General features: G+C 29.0%; 1 protein-coding gene and 1 non-coding gene across 2 annotated transcripts in view; one reads left to right on the top strand and one right to left on the bottom strand.

Moving 5' to 3' along the window:
* Positions 1-3981, top strand: part of LOC109596645 (glutamate receptor ionotropic, kainate 2-like) — a 34881-nt gene extending 30900 nt beyond the window's left edge. The window contains exons 16-18 of the mRNA XM_049964779.1: positions 1490-1605; positions 2642-2797; positions 3792-3981. Of these exons, the coding sequence (XP_049820736.1) occupies positions 1490-1605; positions 2642-2797; positions 3792-3908 (389 nt within the window). The 3' untranslated portion in view covers positions 3909-3981. The remainder of the gene's footprint in view (positions 1-1489; positions 1606-2641; positions 2798-3791) is intronic.
* Positions 1343-1426, bottom strand: Trnal-uaa (transfer RNA leucine (anticodon UAA)). Its single transcript has one exon. It is a non-coding gene; the product is annotated as a tRNA-Leu (tRNA).
* Positions 3982-18927: the final 14946 nt, after the last annotated feature.

Here is an 18927-nt window from a genome sequence, read left to right as displayed (position 1 = left end):
TTGGAAATCTTTATGATTCTTAATTGCTTTCGAATTTATCATTTTGCCACTACTTTTTTATTTAATTTATTCATTGCTATAAAATCTAAATTAACCGAAATCTACTGTTTACTGAGTTGTTTGTGAATTTTGTAATTTTAAATTTTAATTCCAACTTTAATAACATTACTTTATTTTCATTCGGTTTCTCAATAAAATGGGAATATTTTCCTTTGCATAATATCAAAATTAAATTTAAAATTCAGTGTAAACTTTTTATGATGTAAATTTCAGATACACAAATAAGAAAATAAGAGTCTGATTTATTTTAAATAAAAATATATCATATTGTATGAAGGTAACAAAAAATAAACGCATGTACATGTGTAGGTACCTACAAATAAATGTCAAATAAAAAAATAGACGATATTAAATATTCAGCCAGTCATCGATTTAAGCAATAAATACTTAAATGAAATGGTTTTAGACTAAGGATGTATGTATGAGTCGCAGTGCTTCTCTAATGGAGCGTTGTAAACACTCTTTGAGAACGCTTTATAATATTTACACGATGTTCTCCTCATTTTATTTATTGCATACGAAACCACTCTTAAGTGAATTTACGTGAATAAACTGACTCAACTGTACTTACATTTGTAAAATGATGTGTTTAACGTGAACGAATTTTGAAAGGAAAGTCTGACACACCTGACAAATTCAGGAATTATCATGAATGTATTGAAAATAGTGAACACAAAATCTATTCATTTGTACTGCTGAAGTGCATTTCGTTTTGCATTTGAAAGATGTTTTCCGGTATTTATGGTCGAATTTAGAGAGGGATATTGAATTAAGAAATGTGGGTAGAGTAAAACATTAATTATACAGGACTGAAAATATATAAATGAATAAAATGCATTAGTTTTACTTCCAACTTGTATATTAATTTTTAAGAGATCTTTTAGTTTTTAGATATTTCAATAAATTTTTCAATATATCCATATTTTGTAAACTTTTACCAATCCGAAAATATAATAGAATAAAGAACAGAGAATAGATAATAGAAATAACTCTAACAATGACCTGACTAAAAATGTTTGACGTATCAAAACTTCAAATCATTAAGTAAACTTGAATAAGTATGAATTATTTTAAATTTACAATTTTTCATTATTTATCTCAATATTAAATCAGAAAATTAAGTTTATTATTGTTCGATATCCAATACCTAACTTAATTATTTCTAATAAATTTAAATAACTATTATTATATTCTGATAATTTTAAAAGCTAAATTTTATTTTCCAAATTATATAAAAAGCTCCATTTTTGGGATAGAATTTAATTTAAATTTGAAAAAAGTTTGTCAGGTGTGGGGTTCGAACCCACGCTCCCTTTCGAGAACCAGAGCTTAAATCTGGCGCCTTAGACCGCTCGGCCAACCTGACTTGTTTAATTTTTACGTTCAGTGCATATTTATTGCAAAATTTATATGTACATCTTTGTTTCAGATGCGCAATATAGAAAACAAATAAATGAGGCTATTTTGAAAATGCAGGAAAGCAGCGCTTTGAGCCAACTAAAGGATAAATGGTGGACGGAAATGCACGGCGGTGGTAAATGCAAAGTAAGATTTTCTAAAGGAATACATTTACATATTTCTATGATTTTCAAATAAATATATCATTTATACTATAAAAATATACAATAATTATGTATAATTAACAAAAAATTATTCATATTTAAATATTGACGCAAATTTAAATTAGTGTGACTAAACCAAATTATTATTAGTTTTTTATCGCATGTGCATGTTTTTTTCTTATCTACAACTGATGAATTAGTCAAGTGGTGAGCTATTTTTTATGGTTACAGTAGACTCCTACACAGTAATAAATTATGCGGATTGAAACATAATACGGTAGAAAATTTAAGGATAATAAATTTGTTGGATTTCAACCGTATGATGGTGCTTAGCCGCTTGTTAAGCTTGAAGTGCTCTTGTGGAGCGTTCCTAGAAACCTCCGGAGGTCCAAGTGTGGTGTTTACATAATTATTATTTTTAAAAAGTGTGTTGTTAGAGAAGTCAAAGACAAATTTTGACAGCAGATATGAACCGTCATAAATCAGAGGCTGTATAAAGTGTGGTAGCCGCCCGCCTACGTGTTAAGTCAGTTAGGACCGATTCTAGAGGAAAAAATGCTGGGAATTTCTTCAATTACAATTTTGAACTTAAATATGACATAGTAATATTTATTTGTTTAGATCCAGGATTTATTAATGACTGGTGGTTTAATGGGGAGTCATTTAAACTTACATTTGTAGCTATTCCGTTTTAAATGGGCTCATTACATGGTAATTTAACATCTATTAACAATCATTAACATACATCTAAAGGGTAATTTCATTAGATACAAACTCGAACTGCACCATGCAATATATCAGGCAGACGTGTCTTGTTTCGCCTTTTGGTGAATTAATTTAACGTGCCATTAACAACACTATTTATTGTCTAACAATTCTGATTATCTGTAATTTAAATTTAATTACTACATCTATTTACGTTTTTTACGAATGCATGGATGAAAATCGTCCAGGAACATCCCCGGCATCAGGCAATAAATTAGCATTCAATAAAACAATGTGACATATCTTTTGTGTAGGAGGCCAAACATTCAGAGGAAGCGACAGCGACCGAACTGGGGTTGGACCACGTGGGTGGCGTGTTCGTCGTACTCGCCGGCGGCATCGCGTTGGCGCTCATCATCGCCGTTTGCGAATTCCTCTGGAACGTCCGAAAAGTTGCCGTCAACGGACAGGTGAGTGGACATTTGACGATCACTCGCCCGGGGGGGTTCCGAGTCTGTCACCCGGACACACGGACCCCCACCCGATCGTCCCTTGGTGATCTATATGAAGACGTCTCTGTTTGAACCTTAGCGACTTTAATCACTTGACATTCTCGAAATTGTTCGATTTTACGGCTTTTGTAAGTAAAATGCACAGCGTGTGTTGGTACTGACACAGATGTAAAAACAAGCCGCCTCTATGATATTTAGAGGAACGTCCTCTTTGAAATTCGGGTGACAAAAGTCTTCGTCTGAAATTTATTGTGTAATGTGTTAGATTTATAGAAATAGTTACAGAAATAAAAGAATATTTTATTTTAAAATCCGGAATTTTAAATAATAATTACTTAGGACGAATTATGTATTAAATTATTGTTTAATCATAAAGAGAAAAATATTATTTTTGTGCTTTTAAAAATATACATAAAAAACAAAATGAACATGGAGCTGCAAATAAACGTTTAAAAGATATTGAAAATTGTTTCTTTCTGTCACATTATAAAAAATGAATAAAGAATTAATGTTAACTGACAACTACATTTTCGCCGATATCTAAAAAAAATAATCAGTCAAGAAAAGAAAACTAAAACTTTAGAAATAATTTTTTCTAGAAATTACTAAATTTCCATATTTAGTCTATAATAATTTATATCAATGCTTTAAAAACAACCCAAAATATGAAGAAGTCATGTAAATAAATAGTTTGAGATAATGGTAATTATTTCTTTCTGTCAAATTAAAATAAATGAGAAAAAGAGAATTAATACTGTTTTAAAAGATAACTAAATTTCTCGCTGCTGTCTACAAACAATAAAATCAAGAAAAGGAAACTTGTTTCAGAAAGAAATAATCTTTGATATCTCAAAACGTCCATATTTAAATTATACTATATATCTGTATAGTGTGTGACAATTTTTTTCAATACCCCCTCAACCTTATTATAATTTATATTTTATATTTACAGATGACGCTTAAAGAAGCATTTGATTTGGAATTAAAATTTGCCATGGACATATGGGCCAGAAAAAAAGCAACAAAGCCTACCTCGTCCAATTCTGCAAGCATGGAAAAAGTTTCCTAGTCACATTACACGTTTGACTTGCTGATATGTAATTAAATAACAAAATACTTATTTTTATATCACATGAGTAACATTTGTAATATTATTTTATTACCATCTTTTCCTATTTTCTAAAATAAACGTATACTTATTTAGGAATTGGTTTTTAATAAAACTTATGAATTGACTGACATTTAGAGTAATATATATTTTTATATTTATTAAGTAAGTATGAACCTTCTGTGGCTGTGTGAATATGTTACATTTAAGAAATAACTATTTTAAACACGTTAATTTACAACATACAAACGTCCAATTAGAGTGATGGTAGTAAACTTAATTTACAATCTATGGACCTAAATGTAATTTATTGCAGCATCTACTTAGTTTATGGACTATAAACCTAGGTCAACATAAGGGTTATTTATATTTTTAATGTCCAATATTCTTCATATAAATTTCAAACACATTAAAAGCAAATGTGGTTAAGAAACACCCTTTGCTTTTAAAAAAATTAAATTAGGTTGAATAGTTGCATGGTAGACAACATTAACATAAAAAACAATTACAAAAAACAATTACCTGAATCCAGTTCAAGTAATACAGCCCATATTTTTAATATATTTTAATAAGATGCTTTAATTATAGCCTATATATAATTTATTTTTCGATATGATGATCAAAAAAAGCTTGTAACATTTCAAGTTTAACTAACTATTAGTTAAATCGCATTTAACACTTAATACCCGGGGATGGCATAAATCATAAATTACTGGAAATTCTCAACTTGATGGCAATCAAGAAGCGCCGTTTCCCAATACAAGCTTTGTGCTAAATTTAAACGACGAGTCCGGTTATCTGCGCCAAACGAGACTCGTTTGTCTTAATTACTTTGAAGCCCATGTATTGGTAAACTTTTTAAACATGCAAATTTAACTTCAATGCAGAAATACATCGCACCATAAATCTTGTTTATTTGTCCTAACGTAAGCATTTTTCGTTATCTTTTGTATTTTTCAAATTCCTCACGTTTACGTCTACGATAATGGTGCATTAAATTTAAAAACTATTTTAACGAGCCAATTTAAAGTAATAATGCCCGAATACATCTACAATTAAAATCTTTTGTGAATCTATTTATAATCTCGGAACACAACAAAATGATAACCGAATGCATCCCACAACATAATGAAAATTAATGAAGGGTTCATCCTGACTAGGTCGAGACACGTACCCAAATACTCGATCGAATATTTTAGCCAATTTTTTATGGTCCATGTTACCGGCCTCGATTTATAATATCATTTGATTGATCGTCCAATTTATCACAACGATATTTTCTCGTGAACGCCATATTTACTACGCTAATCAATTATAAAAAGCCGGCTTCTTTCTAGTTCCACCTGGCGTCATGGGTAACTATGATGCTTTCAGTCTCTGCAGTTTCAAAGGCGACTCGCAGAGGCGTAACATTATCTATAGACAGCTTAACAGATTGCTCTTTTTGTCACTGCCTCTGTATATCTAAATATTACCTTCTTTACAGGTTATCTTAGTAGTTGTTCAATATCCAAACACCGGATAAAGTTTCTAACTAACTAATAACTATGTTAAAAATTATTTAATTAATGACTTCAAGTGACAAAATAAAAATAAATATTCCTATGTTTGTCCTATGTTCCTATGTGATCATCCATTCAAGAACTCCATCATTTACTTACTAACACGAATCTAATTAGATGTTTTAACAGATTTTTTTAAAGATTTAAAAGTATAATAAAATTTGTATACTTGTTAAATGTTAATAAATTAGCATATTATTAATATAAATATACAGTATTTAGGCAGGAATATAATATTATTTTATTTTATGCATTGAATTTACTAAATGCATTAAATCATTTATATTTTATTTTGCTAACTGATTTGTTTTTACCAAAATAATAGTGATTAGTTATTAACCAAATAAAAAAATAAAACATTTACCTTAATTGACTTTGAAATAGTCGATCATATTTTGTTTTTTATCAAGTTTATTAATTTTAAAATACCGCTGTTAAATTAAATGAAAGCGCCCAGTCAAATTCCATTTTAATAAAATAATAAAAACATGTAATAAAATTTGTCTGCAAATTGTAACAGTGAAAATGAATTCAATATTAAAATTAAACAATATATATTTTTTACTTTGCTTAATAGAACATATACTGTTCAATAATTCATGTCGTGTCGCTTGTGTAAATCATTTTCTGTAATCATTTGTGTATTATGGATATTTCTTATGTCCCAGACATACACATCAGATGATTAATAAAGAAAACGCCATTGTCGAGATGCACGTCCAACGCCTCTTAATCATTCGCATCGCCATGTCACCGACTCGAATTCCTTTGCTGTGCCGGTCTCGGTCAGGGTGACACTTTCAAAAACCAACAGATCAATCTCCAGAGATCAACAGACGGACCCCACGATCAGTCATTGTCGTCAGATCGCTTTTTTCCAGTGTTCAGCAGAAAACAACCAATCATTATTACCTCCAGTTGACTAAAATTAAGCTTGTTTAGCATGCGTCATTAATAAAAATTCGAGGTCAAATTTAAAAGATTTTTTTCTAGTGGAGGTTTTTATCAGTGTAGAAGAAAGTATTCATTCCTGAGACTAACATTTAAAAAACAGCAAGAATTTAAATTTTAGCTCTAGATTTTAATTGACAATAAGGATAATGATTAACCAAAGAGTTACATTTTTATTATGATTTCCTTAATTTGTACTACTAGTTATCATATAGTTATCATATATATGTAATAAAAGATATTTTTAGAAAAGTGAATGGTAAACAAATAATAGATGTTTCCAGATTTTAAATATTTAAACTTTTGTTTTAATAATTTTCTTAATTCACTAAACTAAGGAGTCTTTGTTCCCAAGGATTCTCTTAATTCCCATGCAAATTCATTCGACATCTTTTTGAGATAAAACCAATAGATGCATAGTCCTCAAAAAGTTCAATTATTAAGGTCAAAATTACATCTCAATCTAACAACATTTACTAGAAATCTGATGAATATTTTTATTTTGTTCCAAACGGCAGATTTATTGAATTGATTAAAAATATAACAAGAAAGTTAAAAGCCATGCCTTATTAAAATATAAAATATCTTGCACGAAGATTCAACGGCAGGACGCTGCCATAACATATTTGTTACTATCTAACGACTTATCCGCCCGAACGGCGGGGGTTGACTCACAATATTTATATTGCGGCGGCGTTTGGACCATGAAAAATGGGAATTTTGGGCGAGTGACATGTGTCATGATGAGCCAAAGGGGCCGATGGGACCGCCAGCGGAGACGGAGTCACTGCGACCGGCCATCGCTTTAAATGGCCGCGGCGGCCGATAGCCATCGAACACTTCTCCTCTCTTTTCTCTTGTCGTATTCCATCCGTGGGTGTCACTAAATTGCACCGACCATTACTGTCACGATGGATTGTTTGTTGTCGCGGCTACCGCCACCATAAGTTCATCCGGTACTCGAAATTTTTCAGAAATTATTTCAGCTTCCATTTAGATTGATGAGCTTCGCGTCCACGGTCGGTGCCTACTCAATCTGACCACATAAACACAATTATTTCACAAATAATGTATTTTTTTGGATTTGTTATAAATCAAAGTGAATAAAAAACAAACAAAATGAAAGTTTCGACAGTAGCAATCAAAATATTAACCCATCTATTTTAATTTGAATAAATTTATAGAGAATATTGATATGAACGAGAGCAGTTGGAAAGTGGAATAAAAATATTAGAATGTATTCATTCAGTTCATCAATAAAATTTATTTAACCCCGTTGTTATTAAATCTAAATTTTAATTTTGATCGTCATGGAAAGTTCTGATGCATTTACATTCTATTTTTAAATATTAATTTAAATTATATATTATATATAAATATTACATTGTTTAATGATTGAATTTTGCTCACACAATGATTTTACAGGCACAAAGTGTTTGCAAACATCAAAGAACCTGTAAATTCCAATATATAATAAAATCAATAAAATGATTTGAAGTTTTATAATTAAACTTTTATTTAAAGGCAAATTCTCAAAGGGCAAAAAAGTTTTTATTGTTGGCTTCTTTAAAAGTATTTCCATGCATTTAATTTTTTATTTTAAGTCCCCGTACTATATAAAAATTATATAAAAATTTACATGATTGTGAAAAATATTTAATTGATAATATAAAAAATATTAAATAGTGAATGAATTATTAATATTTAAGGAAAAAAGATATTGTATCAAGTTTCAAGACTGAAAAGCACTTTGGTTAAATTTAAGTTTATTGTAAAAGTTTCTGAACTTTAGAAACTACATATTTGAAAAGTTTGGTTCTAGTCTCTTAAATAATTAAATTGAAACTTAAATCCTCATACCACTGTTACGATGATTTTATTACATTGTAAATTTTCAAAGAAAATTTGATGGTTTTATGTCTTTAGGCGGTCAAAACTAATACTTCCGCAAAATAAGTGCTATACAATATTTCCCTTATATACAGCCATAATCATTTTTTAATTAATTCATGTATATGTACTTTTAGGAACTCAAATGTTTGTTTTCATTTTCAATTAGTCGAGTAACATGTTTCATAAAAATAAAAAAACCCAATTAAAGCATATTTGAAACATCCAACCAATTCATACAACTGTTCAAACATATTTTGATCAATATTTTAAAACAAACAGTGCAAAACTTTTTTAATATTAGCTGAAAGCAATTTAATTTGCACATCAAAAGTTTTTTTTTGTTCCCCGACTACACAAAAACGGCGAATAAAAAATTAAATTTCCGGTCGGAATTTAAGTGGCGGTTCTGAAGTTGTGGGGTCATTCACAAACTTTTTAACCAAATTGTTTGGCCAGTCCGAAGTTTCAAACACAAGAAACAACCATTTATTTGATTGAGACTCCATGATGCCGAATCAGTATTAGCTTTATGAATATTAATTCCACACTAAACAATTTTTTGGAAAAGAGTAAACATTGGGAGTACCTGCAAAATATCTAAGTCATAAAATATCGTCGGACTTCACGAGGTGCCGGAACAAAAGGGAACTCAAAACCGTGATAATCGATTCAACGTGTGATTCTTTAAGCGCGAACGATCGTAAATCGAAAATCGAGATCAAATAGGGGCGCTTTTGAGACTGAGGTGGATAATCCTTTATTTCTGTTGACCGCACACGATGGCAATTTCAGCTCTGAAAAGTGGTAAATGGACAGTTCACCACCCACGCCCATACCGACGGGGTACCGCCAACTGGCTTATCTCACTTAAGCGGGATTAGAATAAGAATAGATAAGAATTATAACCAGAAAATCGTTGTAAGTCAAGTCACTTGTGGCGGCTCCTTTTTATCTCGAGCACTAACGAGAATCTGTATTGATAACACTGTCACTGGCAATACTTAATACATTTTCGGGATTTTGGCAAACGCATTAGGTTTCTTTCTGTGGAAGTTTAGACAACAAAAAATAGAATCATATTAAATCCTGCTTAATTTTATTAAACTTTTATCTTTAATAATCCAATTAACTCTAATTATATTAATTATTAATTATACCCTTAAAGTAGAAGACATTATTGTATTCAAAAGATACTAAATTCATTAAAATGTTGTAAAAAATATTCTCCTCGTAAAAACAAAAAATTCAAAGACTCATCACAATATTTTTAATAATTTAACATTGTTTTCGTCTTTATAAATATTTGCTTATTTGTACATATATGTGTATGTGATATAAAATATTTGACATAAATGTCAAAGCCACAACAATAGTATGAGAAATATGTATAGTAAAATAAAATATTTATAAAATGAAATCAGCAACAAAATATAATTACAGCTCATCAAAGGATTATAATATACACAAAATAATTAAATTTACCTTTGTTGATATTTCTGTACACTTTAATTTTGTTTCCACAATTCTTCATAAATGTACAAAACAGTTGTCAGATTTTTATAATTATTACTAATCGACATAAATATATATTTTTTCGATTTTTTTAAAATAAGAATTAAAAACGATGAAATATTTTCCATAATTTAGAAAACTGTCAATTTTTGTAAAAGCTTTTACAAAGCTCCCGATCAAAGTACAATTGCAGGAAATGAAGTTAAATTTTCTTCATAATTTTGTGTATTTCAATTCTATAAAAAGCGTTAAAGTCATTGTTTTTCATATGCTTTGGTCGATTTTACAAAAGCCCCTATTCAAAGATTATATGCCGAAGGTGAAGTTAAATTTTCTCCTCAATTCTGTTTATTTAATGTTCGATTTGATCGAATGTGAATCGTTGGAACATTCGTATTTCAGGGACCCAAATTTATATGCCTATTGATACATGGTGACATTGTCATTTGTAAATATCTATTTTAAGCAGAAATTAATTTCCCGAAGTATACGATGATGGATCACATTCAATGCGCAAATGTGTGGTAATGGAATTTCATTATCACATGTTCAATTCGAGGATCAATTCTCAAGACAACATAGGTGAGTAAATATAAATTAATTTAATACCAAAATCCATAATTACTAGTAGGACTGTGGTATTGGTAGTAAGTTGCCACTGGTAACCACGAGCTCAATTCTATGAGAATGAGCCATCCCCATAGTACAACATAGCACATCACTGTGAGTATAACAAATTTTTTATGTAATTTTGTCTCTGTAGAATATTTAACATTCAGCACAACCACCATTTTTATATAGTTAGTTACATTTCTTCCAGGATGACACTTTGATAAGTGTGCTAATATAATAATATAATATAATATAATATAATATAATATAACATAACGGACATTAACTTATTTTTATTATTTTTTTAAATTTTCTAATTTATATTTTTAATATATTTTAATAAGTTGCTACACTTATAGCTACTACTGTAATTATATGATTTTTTTATAAAAATATATATTTTTTGTATTTCAAAGATGATTGCAAATATTAATAAATATGAGCGTTTAAATTGTTTTTAAATTGCTATTTAATAAGAACTTTTAAATCTTCGGAAAATTTAAATCAGATATCATAAATTCATGTAAGCCAGAACAATGAGAAATTAAAGGTGTGCAAATTCTCGTAAATTTCAAACCCGAACTCCTGAAATATTTATTCAATTCGAAGTGTCTGTTGTTTCTATTATTTTAAAGCTCGCCGCAAATTCCACTATAAAAAGAACTGATGAATAAAGCAGGCACTATAAACCGGAGAACTTCAGTTATTGCATATATGCTGTAAAGTGTCTTTTAAGTGGAAACAACTGGTACTTTGATTTTTTACCGCGCTCTTCAATAGAGGTAAATTTCTCGTAGGCAATGCCAATCGCTTCAAGCGTGCATGTGAGAAAAACAATCTAGAACTCCATTGAGAGGACACATTAAGAACGTTCGAAAGTAAAAAAGAGCTGATCATAATTTCTGCAATGTCTATCTGTAAATTTTAATAAAATTTTCCAATTTTTTAGACACAAAATAATAATGTAATATGATTATTATAAATGATTATAAATAATAGATATTATAAAATACATAATAATAAATAATTACTGACAATAAATATCAATTATAATTGTTTTTGATTAATTTAAACTAACTTTAAACTAGTCATTAGTTTAAAATAACTGTTATCAATTAATTCAAGAAATAAATTAATAACATTTTGTATTTTAGAATATGTTTTAATTAAATAATTATGCACTTAATTAAACTTTAATAGTATGGTAAAATGAGCCTGAAAATATACCTCTACCTATTGTGGCTGAATAAATAAATAGTCATAAATTATGTATATTTTATTTTTTATGATATCGATTTCATGTAAAAGTTAAAAAAATTGATAAGCATAGAAAATTACACAATCCTGCAAATTTCTCCAGAAATAACTACGTTTCTAAATTATTAAGAGAATTTTTTTAGATTTTTTATTTAATTTATATTTTTTGTTGAATTAATGTTGTTTGATTAAATTACTATTATAATTTAATTCTATGAATTACTGCCAATACTAAAATGATGTAAGCATAGTGAATAATTACGTAATTAAGTAAATTTTTAATAATGGGGTAAATGAGCTTATAAATAAACCTTAACTTGAGGAAGAATTAAAATTAATCAAAAATTATGATTATTTTATTTTTTTTTTTCAAAATTTCATTCAGAAGTTCAAAAATTGTAAATAATTACACATTCCTAAAAATTTTACAAGAAATGACCACACTGGTTAAATTATTAAGAGATTTTTTCGCGTTTTATTTATTCTATAAATATATTTTTTTGTTGAACCAATTTTATTATTAAACGTTTTGTTCCTAAAAAGAAAATGATATAACAATTTTTCCAACACTGGCGTTAAAAAAGTGACGCAAACTTTAAACACACTTAAATTACTTCAAGGTCCATAGATTGTAAATGAAGTTTATTTATGTAGAAAATTAATGTTTCAAAATAGTTATTTCTTAAATGTAACTTATTTTACACCCTCAGAAAATTCACTCTGAATTAATAAATATAAAAAGAAATATATTTAATTAAATTATATATTGTTAAAAATGTGAGGATTTTTTTAAGTAATATAAAAAAAATGATAACTAAATAAACATTATAGATTTTTTTAATCTTTTGTTTTTATTCGAAAAAATTTCTGTTGATAGTAATAACTATTATTCAGTAGCCAATAACTCTTGTGTTGATCAACAAAATAATGCTTTCTATTTTTATTAATGTGGAGTTTACAGTTGTCTAAAATACGATATTGTGAAACTTTCACCAATAAACAAGAGAATCGGTAAAAATATGTAACTCTGTTCGAATCAATTATTTGCGGAGCCATTTTCATTAAGACTTCTTCATATTTTAGGCCACACTATATTCATTTAAACGTTGTAACCTGTATACATGAAATAATACATTTTCCTTTGATAACAATCAAACGTTTTTCGCAATAATACAACACAATTAAAACTGATTTAATTTCAAATTTAACACGGATGTGTCGTGCTTATCTCATGGGATCACTCGGCCATCGCCGCAGCATTAAAAGGACACAGGGTCCCGTTCTGCCGCCACACACTCCAGCCGACCACGTTGCGGTTAACGCAAACCATGTCCCGCATTATTTTCGAAATCGCATTTTCCGCATCTTTGGAAATCGGCACCGTACATCGGGCCCGGCCCTCTGCATTCCCACGATGCATCTTTTCGGTCCGGCCCCCGCGATCCTCCCAGCATCCGAGCAGACAGGTGCGCTGAGGGGGCCATCAGAACTGGGGCAATTCACGCTCCGTGTCGTTCACAGGTGCACGTGATGGGGGGACGAGGGGGACGCGGGGGGCGCCCGGTCGGCATCGCTTTGATGTCCGCGCTGCGCCTGCCTCGTATTGTTTCCGGCTGCCGAGGACCTCTATTATGTAAACAACGCGAGCGTTTGAAGTCGCCGATACACCGAACCGGTCATAAAGTCTCCCGCAAATGAGAGATGCGGCGCACGATGCGTTGGCACATCACTTGCCCGGATGGCGGTTGATGCCGCAGTCTGTGGGGTGAAAATCTCTACTCTTACTTACTCCTGTACCAAGTGTGGTATTAAAAAATTTATAATTGGCATATTTTCAAAAGTAGTAATTTTTTAATTTATATAATTTGTTTACTCATAAATCAATTTCCCGTGAGAAAATGGAGCTTTCCAAAAATATACAATTTTTGATGTATTAAATTATATTCAGTTTTTTATTAATTTTATTTGTATTTTTAAAAACCAATTAAAGAATTTCATATATTATTCAGCAGCTTTAACATAATTATTCCATAAGAAATATTATTTTCGAAAAGTTTTATACTCGGCAATTTTAAATCAAATTTTTTTTATTTAAAGTTTTCCAGAAATATATAATATTTTATATATTAAATTATAGTGGAGCTTTCTAAAAATTTATAAATAATGTTTGATCTTTTATATATATTTGGCTAATAATAAGGAAATTTTTGAGATATTTTTTTATTTTGTTTTTCACTATTTGGAGTCAAAATACTTGAAAGGACAAGTAATTTAATAATAATTAATATTTTTTTATCAAACTATAATTTACTATAATTTAGCCATTATATATCTATATTATATTCCGAATATAATTATTTACACTAATTTTGTCCATTATCAATATTCATCCAATTTCCAAACAACTTTTTGCAATTATACTATATAATTATATGTGATTGCAATTATTTATAACGAACCTATTTATTAAATGTATTAAAATTATGAGATCATACTCATGAGGATTACAATGAATTTATTTAATAATCAATATCACCAGGTGATTGTTAAACAAATTCATTATCATATTACGCATTAATTTACGCCACCGGTAATTTGATTGAAATAATTAATTAATTAATGCATTCATACATCGTTAATAAATTTTAAACGGTGGTAAACAATTCAAGGTGGTTTAGTCATAAAAATTTCACTTTGACACCACGGTGCGTCAATATTAAAAGTACTCTCGGTATCGGTACTCGAGAGACTATTCTTCCTACGAGAGACGAAAGTTCTTGGTCCTATTTGTACCATATAATAATTGCGCTACCATTACACACCAAGGAACAAAACCGCGTGGGTTGAGCGCCGTTCGTATTTTACTTTGGTACTTCCAACGGAAAACCAATTTCGCTTATATGTAATTGGCAAAATTGCACAACATATTCTATTAGATAATGATATATAATTGACTTAACGGGACTGTGAGACAGGTGAGCAGTTAACCCAGACTCAACAAAATTAGTTTCAAATTGGAAGAATGTAATTGTAATGTTTAGCAAGTTTGTCAGGATTAATTAATAAACGGTGCAAGCAGAAAACTGAAAATAATATTTATTATTATTATAAAACACACATATTCAGTTCAATGGTTAATTTAATACAATTTATTAATTATAAATAAACATGTAAACTTAATTGGAATTTTATATTCATAAAGGCTTAAAAGGCGCTTTTTGATTCTGATTTTTACATTTAATATATGTCAGTGATTAATAATGCATTTACGAATCAGTGAACACTGTTATAATTTATAAATTTAAATCGATATGAAAAATAATTTAGTATGAGAGAGCTGAACGTAAATTATTCCTTGATTAAAATTAATAGAAGGCTTAAAAATGTTTGTTAGTAATATCACAATAATGTTTATTGTTATTTCTTGTTATTCAAATATGTATAATATGTTAATAGAAATTTGATGATAATTTTGAAAAAATAATCTTAATTATAAATCGGGTGCTACGTTTATTATATTTCAGAGAGAATTGGCGGTACACTGTAACTCATAATTAAATATGGCACACACCAAAAAGGGTGCTATTAACACCGTTCATCCTATTTGCTTTGTTGGTGTACGAAAGTTAAATATTTCTTTATCCCTAGTACCTGTCGGTGAAAACAGTCAGGAGAAGCACGTTTCACTCGTGGCGGACCAGTTCTTAAAAGTGTTAGCCGTTAAAATATTTATTTAAATGTCCAAATAATGAAACAACTCAAATATACCAACAAACTACGCTCTAATACTGAAACGGAATGTGAGCCGAAGATTTAATAGGATTTAGTATTTAATATGTTTAATGACTACCATTTTAATTGCTTGTTTGTCTCCGGCTACTTATCTATGGAAGTTCGTTCGGTAGCCAAGTAACGACACTGTTAAAATGGACCACTTAAATTTAAATTAATGACATAAGAATAAAAAGCGAGCTGGTGTCAAATTCCTACCTGGATAAGGAAACCGATAATCATTTGGACAAACCACGTATTTTAACAATACTTGGAATTATTTTTTCTTGAAAGTTGATAATTACGAAAATATGTAAAATATTGATCTTTCAGACTCGAACATTTTTTGTCGGTTGAAATTATCTGCTAATGAAATATTTATTGTGTTCCATCTATTTTTAAATTTAGTTTAAAACAAATCAAGTTCTAACAGAAATAAATAAAAATAGCGTACGTTAAAAATTGATCAATAATTAAAAGCACCCCATAATATTGAAAAATTCCTAAACAAACTGAGATAGGAGTTGTTTGTACATAAAATTTTAAAGTGATTTAATTATCTCTGAACCAAATCAAATTATTTCATTAATATGATTGCGGCTTCGTCTAATACCAAAGGCTCGTTAAATATTCATTGAATAATAAAACGATGATGTGACGCCGTAATAAAAAAGAAATAAAATATTTTAAAGATATTTAAAATTCATTAATCCAAAATATGCACACTGGAAAAAATAATAAATTCAGCTGCACATAACCGCCACGTATCATTTTTACAGCTTGTTCCACTGTTTATATACTTAAAATGCATTAAATCAGTTCGCCTGTAAATAAATCAACCGGTGTAGATCAAAAGGCACCGCAAAAATAATATACATTGGTTAGATTCCTTTCAAATATTTTAATGGATTGTTAAATATTTTAAATTAGACTTTTTGATAAGGCTCTCAGGCCGTAAAGGTTATTGATTAATCAATTTTGTGTGTAAATGTAGGTAGCTTGTCTACCCTTGTCATCGCAATTCCGAAATTACATGCCTATATCGGAGCGACTTTGAAGTGTCCTCAAGACCTTGTTAAGCCATGAAATGGAAAAATTATTGTCAAAGAAATTGACCTTTCTAAGATTACCCGAAATTAGTTTGTTAAAGTGTCCGGCATTTTTTACATTTCTCAAATAATTCGGTACCAACTGCTAAAGAGGATTCCGCCGACAGTCGTTGATAGTATTTGGTTAAATCGTAATAAATCTTATTGGTAACCAATGAGTTCTTAAAAGCTACAGATTTTATCTTTTTAATTCTTATTTATTGAAATTATTGGAATTAAGTAATCCGCTTTATTTATTTATGCGACTTAACCGCTAATGATGTTCCTGTTAAAAACATGTTTATTAATAAACGCACGTCAATGAAATATTAACTTAATTGCAAACTACTGTTAGCAATCAATACGAAGTTGCAAATGTGCTGACCTATAATGTATAATTGATTTGTAAATAGAAAAGCTCTCTGTTGATGGATAAATCCCACGTGTATATTTAAATATTTAATAGACATTTATATTGTGGAAATTATAGTATTAATTATTCCTGCAGAAACTCTACAGCGCGTTATTATTTTATTATTTATTGGCAATTATTATTATTGTCATACCATAATACCAAAATTGCCAGAATTTTACCTCATTTTAATCATTAACTTTAATTTTGATATTTTTATTAAATTTGGAAAGAATCTATTAATAATTAAAATTGTATGTATGTCTATATTGTTTTATGTTTCATAGTGTTTTCTGTTTAAATTTTGTTTGTAAACGAAAATTGATTAATTGGGGATTCAATCAAATTAATAACCAAATTATTCCAACTTAAAAAATTAATTGTTGCCTTCTAAAATTTTTAAGAATATAAATATAACTTACCTTCAACTTAAATATTCAATAATTATAATTACATAAAATATATAAATAAGCTCAGCAAAAAAGAATAATAAATAAAATATAAAACCAAAACAATAAGATTTTAAGTTAATGTAAATACTTACATTTCATCTCAGTCAAACATTTGTTATTTATTAATTAAAATTAAAATGACACTACAGCTGAAACTACTTATTTAATCTATGTATTTGTATTATACATACATACTGTCGTAGGATGATAAAAACATCTAAAATATAGTATTAATATTACAATTAAAATAATAAATGTAAATTTATATTGATTAATAAAATCTTTTAATACATGTTATTGTAATTATGATTATTATTTACAAAAAACTTTCTAATCTTGTTCAAAACATGAAAACCCTCTTACCTAACTCTTAAAAAATATGCTTAAATAAAACATGTATCTTACCCAACAACAAAGTTTTTTTAGACTTGAAAAATAAATTCAAAGTGGCTCAACCTCGATGCAGATTGAAGTAACAAAGTTTCGCCCTTACATATTATCCGATAATACTTCAAAAAGATCGACAGTCGGTGCTTACCGGCTCATTGTAAATTCTGGTGTCGACCGCATGAAAATCATTTGAAAATTGCGAATAATTTCAGACCAGTTTTATATGAGCCTGGATGTTGTTTCAGTCGTTCAGGAAAAACGTGATTATAAAGTCAAACGGACTAGGTATGAAACGAATGTTTAATAAAAGACGAATTTGTCGAATTGATGTGAATTTCATAAATTATTGGTGACGTTAAGTCGATTTAGTACTTATGAATTTGTAAATCGTCCCGGCGCATTCGCCAACTTTCCGAATGCAATTAGTTTTTATTATTTGACACAATACTTTAAGTATCTACAATACATAAATAATAATAATAATTAATAAGTATAATATTAACTACTTTGTTCATTAATTTTAATAGTTAATGTTGTACAACTAACCTTTCAATTTTGCAATAAAATATTAATAATGTTGTTATTGTATATTTATTAAATGTTCTATTGGTACTTCTTATTCTAGAGTTAAGATTAAATAAAAATAAATATATGTGTAAGTGTTGAATTATGAAAGCAGGTGTAAAAATATATGAGATATTGATATTGCGAACCAAAAAAAGTAGAATTAGAGAAAATCGCCGATGAAAGCCCTTCCAATATAACTGTTAGAAACATGCCGCCAAACGATTTCCTCGATTCCATACTTCTTTCAAAGCGTTCAATTAGCCACATTAAACGAAGCAGTACTTAAACAGCTATTTCGGCGAACATGAAACTTTGTAACCCTATAAATTTAAATAATTGCAGTGTTTAGATTTTACGAGCTCTGAGAACAACGTACCGCTGTTATGGTCGCATCATCGCAAACGATCCGGAGATTCACCGTAGGAGGAATTGGTCAACAATAATTACCTGCAAGAAATGACTTATTATAGAGTATATCAACCCAAACTTTCGAGTATTATCGTAAATTTTTAC

The sequence above is a fragment of the Aethina tumida genome, chromosome 3, assembly GCF_024364675.1.
Source record: "Aethina tumida isolate Nest 87 chromosome 3, icAetTumi1.1, whole genome shotgun sequence".
Classification (NCBI taxonomy): Eukaryota; Metazoa; Arthropoda; class Insecta; order Coleoptera; family Nitidulidae; genus Aethina; species Aethina tumida.
Note: the sequence above shows the minus strand (reverse complement) of the source record. Positions and strands in the feature narration are given on the sequence as shown.